The sequence below is a fragment of the Alosa sapidissima genome, chromosome 4 (genome assembly GCF_018492685.1).
Source record: "Alosa sapidissima isolate fAloSap1 chromosome 4, fAloSap1.pri, whole genome shotgun sequence".
Classification (NCBI taxonomy): domain Eukaryota; kingdom Metazoa; phylum Chordata; class Actinopteri; order Clupeiformes; family Clupeidae; genus Alosa; species Alosa sapidissima.
In genome coordinates this window covers 16,697,989-16,705,488 of record NC_055960.1, presented here as the reverse complement: position 1 = coordinate 16,705,488, position 7,500 = coordinate 16,697,989, and the positions used below count along the sequence as shown (strand labels likewise).

The window sequence follows — 7,500 nt, the reverse complement described above, 5'->3', positions numbered from 1 at the left end:
CCAGGCAACAGGAGCAACATGACGGGTAGCTGCTCACTACTAATGAGGAGAACGGATGGAGAGAAAGAGAGAGAGAGAAAGAGAGAGAGAGGGATGGAGGGATGGTAGAGATGAAAGAATGGGGTGAGTGGATATAGAGAGAGAGAAAGAGAAAAGGAATAGAATTGAGCAGGAGGAGTAGAGAGAAGGAAGAAAGGAGGGAATGAGAGCCGGAGGAGTGAATTTGAGTTTGGCCGTAGGGGAAAGTTTCTCGAAGAAACGCCACACATGAACGTGGTGAATCTGAGTAATTGGATAATGGCGGAGGATGAGGCGAATTCCGAGCCTTCACACGAGCCAGCGACAGTGAGAGATACTCGGCCTGGCCTCTCGTGACAGCAGAAATGATTAGACTGTGGTTTAGCATCAAATTGGTGTTTTCTAGGACATCTCCTCGACTAATATACTGTCAGCCCACTTTAAATACTGGGTTCTGTCATCCAACATGGAACTCGGGCATCCAACATGGCACATTCCAGAAGACTGGTATTACTTTATTCCACAGTCTGTCTTTCAGTGACCTCTCTATGCATTCCTTGTGTCATATAACCACTATACTATGTGTATATGCAGTATGTACAACCATAACAGTGCTACAGTTACGTAGAGTGTCTTGTGTCTACAGTTGTTACACTTGAAGAACACCCTATACAAAGAATGTCAGCTCTAGTTTGCCTAACACACAAGATCTGAAAGGAACAGATGGATGACCACGTATGTGTTTGTTTGTTCTTATTTACCAGCAAAATGACGGGCAGTTCACGGTGATCCAGCTGGTGGGCATGCTGCGCGGCATCGCCTCGGGCATGAAGTACCTGGCCGACATGAATTACGTGCACCGCGACCTGGCCGCCCGCAACATCCTGGTCAACAGCAACCTGGTGTGCAAGGTGTCCGACTTCGGGCTCTCGCGCTTCCTGGAGGATGACACGTCTGACCCGACCTATACCAGCGCCCTGGTGAGTGCCCCTGTCCAATCAGCTGTCGGCTAGAAGCATCTACACAGACACACACACACACACACACACACACACACACACACACACACACTTTAAGGGTGTTATGTATATATACACATCGCAGGCACTTTCCTTCTGAAACCTATTACAGTAAAGTGAATGAATAAACCATGACCTTGATGTGGTCATTGAGATTCCAAACCAACAAGGTCACAGCAAAAGGCCTTGGTGCTGGTAACTCAATCAGCCAAATCAGATTACCAAGCTTTATTGCTGGGTTTGTTTAGAGTGCCATTCTGAGTATTTCAAGCTACCCATAAAAGCAGAGAGTATGTGTTTGAGTGTGACTGGCACATATTGTATGCAAGTCTTCTCTTCATCTCTCTTCTCGTTGCCCTTGTGCGTGTCCTGCCCTTGGCTTTCCTTGATTGGCTTCTTGTCGTACTTGCTACTCTTCTCTCAATCTGATACCTTGAGTCATTGTACTGTCTCCACCTCCTTATTAAGCAGAGTGCCCCCTTCTTTCTCTCAATCTCTGTTGTTCACTCTCAATTTCCTCTCAGCCATGCCGTCTGTCTCTCTCTTTCTCCTCTCTCTCTCTCTCTCTCTTTCTCCTCTCTCTCTCTATCTCTCTCTCCCCCTCTCTCTCTGCTCTCTTCCTCTCCCTCTCCTTCTCTTTGATGGTCTCTCCAATCACTTTTTGCCACTCAAAGGTTGCCTTAAATCACTGTGAAGGACTGAATGTCACGGTTCCTGTATTACTCCCCGCATCTCTCAGTTAGTCTGAAGAGGAGTCTGCTCTCTTAAATGTCATCTTTGTTTGTGCTTTCGTGCTGTGTGGTGTTTTGCGGTGCAGGGCGGTAAGATCCCGATCAGATGGACCGCTCCCGAGGCTATCCAGTACAGGAAGTTCACCTCGGCCAGCGACGTGTGGAGCTACGGCATCGTCATGTGGGAAGTGATGTCGTACGGCGAGAGGCCCTACTGGGACATGACCAATCAGGACGTACGTACCCCACTCCCGCCCAGACATAACACTGTGGGAGGATGAGGTTTTAATGATGTTGACAAGGGTGATGTGCAGTTTAAGCCACTAGCCATTTGTCATTAGCACTCTGCGTGTGTTCCTGTTTTTTTTGTTGTTGTTTTTTTCCACTGATTTTTGGTCGACAATTCAAAGGACACTGAAACACCAGGGCACATGGAACTTGGTGGGCATGAACCCCCACTAGGCTGATAAGGAATGCAGGCTTTTGATTCCTCGGGATTTGTACATACACATACACTGACACACACACACACACACACACACACACACACACACACACACACACACACACACACACACAGAGGTGCACAGCCACTGACATAATTCCACTCAAAATATTTAGAGATGTCATGAGTGTTACAATTACATAATGTAATTGTGACTGTCATCATTGAACACCGAATGATGTCTTGCCTAATGACATAGGAGACACAGTATCTGCCATAACATAATTTACAACAAGGCTATTTGAGACTTATGATGGAGCCTTTGAAATGAAGTGTAACCAGAACCGTACGCTCTTCATCAGGCTTTCATCTACTTCTTTTAAGAAGCAAGCTGGTCAGTTTCAGTGCACCTTGCCATTGGCTCATTGCAATATTCCTATATAGCCTGACTGATTAGGCTATGATCCTGACAGCAGTGGAGCCTGATATGAGCAGCTGACCGCCCAGGTAGATAGAGGCCCCAGTATAAACACACCACCGCTAAACAGAAGATAGCACACAATCCTCACATACTGTAGTCAGACAAGGGCTATGCACATGCTCACGCCCTCTTGACTCCTGCATACAAAGATACATCCAGGCTGTGTGTGTGTGTGTGTGTGTGTGTGTGTGTGTGTGTGTGTGGGTTGTGCTGAGTTGGTGCCACTGCTGAACTAACACAAGCGTGGCGTGCCGGGGGTGATGAATGGGCGCAGTGCCGAAGCGAGGCCAGGCGAGGTTGAGGGTGAGGGTGGCGTGCGCTAACGTAAACACGCGTGTGAGGTCATCATCCATCTTCACCACGCAAGACCACTCCGGCCCCTAAAAACACACACGCCCTTATCAACACCTCTTTCGCTTCTTTCTCGCACACACACACACACACTTACAAAAAATGTTTTCTATCTTTTCTACTCACACATGCTCTTTATCTCTCTTTCATTCCTGCTCTCACTCACACAGAAACTCTGACATACTCTCTTTCTTTTTCTCTCAACTTTCATCTCACTCTCACTCTCTCTCTCTCGCTAACTTGTTCTGTCTGTCCTGTCTTACATATTTTCTTTCTTCCTCTCTCTCTCTCTCTCTTGCTACGTTTTAGAGATCTGTATTTAAAGATTTCCGTCGACTTGGATTGATTTTTCCCCCTCTCAGTTAGCCAGAGGAAATGGTTGAGTAAATCAGTATTTTTGAAATCTAAAACGCGTGTCTCAGAAGCAAAACCATTAAGCCTGAGGAGTGTTTGTCTTTAAAGAGAGATGGGGGAGGGAGGGGGGTATTTACTGGGGTTGTTTGTTTGCTTTTGTTTGTTTACTGAAAGGTCGTTCCGTTCCCTCCTTCTCCTCTTTGTATCCCTGCATCTCTCTCTCTCTCTCTGTTTTGTGCGTGTGTTCCGCATGTGTGTGTGTTTTGTGTTTATGTGTGTGTGTGTGTGTGTGTGTGTGTGTGTGTGTGTGTGTGTGTGGAGAGAGAGCGCTGAGGGAAAACAGATGTGCGTGCCACCTCCACACAAGAGCGTCAGAGTGCGCACACATGGAACGCGGACTCTACAAAAGAGAAAAGAGCGTTTAACACTCGACATGCTATGCGAACAAAATGACCGAAGATATCGCTTTTTTTTTCTCTCTCTCTCTCTCTCTCTCTCTCTCCCTTGCATTTTATGGACATAGATAGAAAGCAGACCCTGGCATTGACCCACCACTCAGTGGTATTATGAAGAGCAGACGGGCTTGGATAGTGACGGCTCTGTGCTTGTCCTTGAGGCTATCTGTTCCCTCTTAACAGACCCCAGCCCCAGCCTCAATCCATAGACCTCCTAGACGACCACGCTCACACATACTGTGTCTGTGTGGCGGTAATGATGGTCCTCAGACAGCAGTCATTCTGTTATTTAGTTATTAAATGTCTGCCTCAGGAATGTGTTATGATATGTCTAATGTGCCAGTTGGGTTATTTCCCGTAACTCGAAAAGAGAAAAAAAAATGCCAAGTATTCATAGAAGGCTAGTGTTTGGTTCCTCCCCCTCTCTCATTCACATAGACATTTTATGTGCCTGTTCCTCTGCCCACGTCTAATGCTCCTAAAAAAAACACACGCTTTTTTTAACTTTCTTTTTTTTTTCAAAGCATTCCATCACCTCGTAAAAACTTGTGTCTGTGGTTGGTCACCAGAGGTATTCCCTTACCAGCCCTTGCTTTGAGCCAGAGGGGAGAGAAAATTTCCCCCAGTCATTTTCTCTTCAGAAGCACACACACACACACACACACACACACACACACACACACACACAGAGTTCGACAAACGAGGGGAAAAAAATGAGCTCGGCCCTGGGTAATGTCAGAGTCACAGTTTCTCAAGGAGAAGGATTTGGATTGCAAAGCAGTTTAGCCAGTGACTGTGCTCACCCCCCCCCCCCCCCCCCTCTCACACACACTCTCCAAAGAGATGGAGACACCTCCCTCCTTCCTTTAACTCTCCTCTTTTTCTCCTTCTTTTTCCTCCCTCTCTTTTAAGGGTCCCTCCCGGGGCCAGGGGGAGGCCATGCAAATGAAGGTAGGTGGAAAGGCGGGAGCGCGATAATGAAAATAGTTCCAAATTGAAAGCGCCGAGCGCTAATGCGTTTGAGAGGAACCCCTTGGATCGCAGGCGGTTATCTTATTAGCGGCGGGGGCTACAGATAGCAGAGCGAGCGGGGCGGAGGGACCCACCAAGTTCCCACATGTACGCGCCAGCTAAGTGAGATTAATCAGGAATTGAATAGAATGGCCTAATGGCGGAGGTAATGAGCTCGGGAGCGAAGGCGGCCACACCTCAGACCCCCCCCACCTGCACACACACACACACACACTCCCTCACACACACACATACACCCCCCCCCCCCCCCCCCCCACACACACACACACACACCTCCCCAGCTGTTGCGGTTGTCAGGCTCCATCCTCCCCAGACTGCCGGTGAGTGATGCCCCTTTCGCCACCCACAGTCTTATCTCCTGTGTTCAGAGCGCTCAGCTCGGGAGGTGGGGGAGTTAGCCACGGGCTAATGCTACTCTGCATCTGGCAGGTGAACTCCACATCACTTAATCATGCCGTGCAGGGATTATTCGGTTCGTACGCACACATGCTTATTAACACACAGCGTAGTAACACATGCACACGCAGACACACACACTCACATACACACACACACACACACACACACACACACACACACACACACACACACACACACACACACACTCATGTATGTACAGTATACATGCACACAAACTCAGGATAGTCAGGAAAGGATTAGCCCATGTCACTCACAATTCACTCTTACACAAAAGTGTGCATACACATGCATGCAAACATACACACACACACACACACACACACACATTCTATCTGTTACTATGAGCACAGACATACACACACACACACACACACACACACACACACACACACACACACACTTCTCACAGTCTAACACTATCCAGTCTAAGATCTGGCTTCGATCTCGCATCAGTTTGCGGTGACATCACCATTGGCCCTTTCTGAAAGGATGTGGGTAGTAATAAAAGAAAGACGGAAAGGGAGAGAGAAACAGAGAGAGAGAGAGCGAGAGAGAGAGAGAGAGACTTTCTATCAGCCAAGCGACAAGGTTCATATGCACACAGTGAGATACAGAAAAGACTAAGGCCAGGTCCACATGTAGCCAGGCATTTTTGAAAACGTGTGGACAAGGCCTTATCTAAACATGTGATGCCAGGGCTCATTTCCTGAACTCTTAGTGGCGATACACAGTGCGTCTCTCACTTGATACACAGTGTCAGCAGTGGTTGTTGCACGGCACGTGGCTCCCCATGTTTGCTTTGACACAGCGTGTCTGCTCTGATTAATGCGGCACTATTATGGTCTGCCATAAGTGGGAGCTGTGCAGTAGTGATTATCAGTGCGTTGGCGGCAGATTGTTTGACGGAAAAGAAGTCAAAGAGTTCAAGCCAGCTCGGTTGACCTGCGAGCTGTGTGTGTGTGTGTGTGTGTGTGTGTGTGTGTGTGTGAGCCAGGGCAGGTTGATTGAGGGAATCCATTTGCCTGTGTGACCTATCTGCATGGGTATAGTATGTGAAATGGGAGATCCAGAGAAAGATAGATAGAATGTGCCCCACTCTGTAATGGGGGTGTGTGTGTGTGTGTGTGTCTCTGTCGGCATTTATATGAGAGAATAGGTATAATGTATTTGTGTGTGTGAGTGTGTGTGTCTGTGTGGCATTATTGATGTGCTTTCTATTTTTTTTCTTAGCAGCCCTAGTGCATTGTTGCGTGGGGTGTGTGTGGGTGCATTTGTGTATGTGTGACTGTGTTGTGTAAATGTGTGACAGTATGTGTGTGTGTGTGTGTGTGTGTGTGTGTGTGTGTGTGTGTGTGTGTGTGTGTGTGTGACTCTGTGTGTGTGTATGCGTGTCTGTTTGTGAGATAAATAAAGTGGCTCCCAATCTCCCAGACACAGATAATGATCACAGTGCATTTATGAAGAGCCTGATCAATCAGTGGTCTCCCTGCTATCATTACCGCTCAAGCCCCCACCCCACCCTCTGCAGTTGTCGTCCCTGCCCACCCACCTAGCGCTGGCCAGCCGGCCCCATCTTCCCCTAATCGCCCCCTCACACATGAAGGCCACACACACACGCAGACACCGAACACACCGGGATAAACACGCTGATGAATGTCACAGTTTACTCTCTGGGAAGTGTGCGCGGATTTGACTAATGGTTTGATTATCTTCCCTCGGCCACGCTGTTGTTTTTAGACATGATGAGCGCATAAGGGAATGTGCGTTGCCACCAACTCTATCATTACAGTAGCTAAATGAATCCACACACTGTCCCCAACTGACCTTAGAAATGAGACTCGGGGGGGGGGGGGGGGGGGTTGGGGGTTAAGGTAAACAGACATAGGGTACGTTCAGATTATAGGCCGATCGGATTTCTTCACAAATCAGACCTTTTAAGACAAGATCTTTTTAGGATGTACACACTCAGTTGCAAGCGATCAGGTCAGATTTGTGTCTCCAGATATCGCCAACCTGTCTGCATGGTTTGCTGTGGCAACGTAGTAGGCATCAGTAGAATCTCTCTGTTTACATTGCCATCTGTCCACGGGCAGTTGCTTTCCATGCTGTCACGTCGCCACTCCTTCATGGCACTCTCAAAGAGTATAATAACAATACATATGTCAGTCAGTGTGAGGTGTGTAAGACGCCCCTG

General features: G+C 47.9%; 1 protein-coding gene across 1 annotated transcript in view; it reads left to right on the top strand.

Moving 5' to 3' along the window:
• Positions 1-7,500, top strand: part of ephb2b (eph receptor B2b) — a 54,688-nt gene that overhangs the window by 40,721 nt on the left and 6,467 nt on the right. Inside the window, exons 10-11 of the mRNA XM_042089194.1 lie at positions 783-998; positions 1,855-2,004. Of these exons, the coding sequence (XP_041945128.1) occupies positions 783-998; positions 1,855-2,004 (366 nt within the window). The remainder of the gene's footprint in view (positions 1-782; positions 999-1,854; positions 2,005-7,500) is intronic.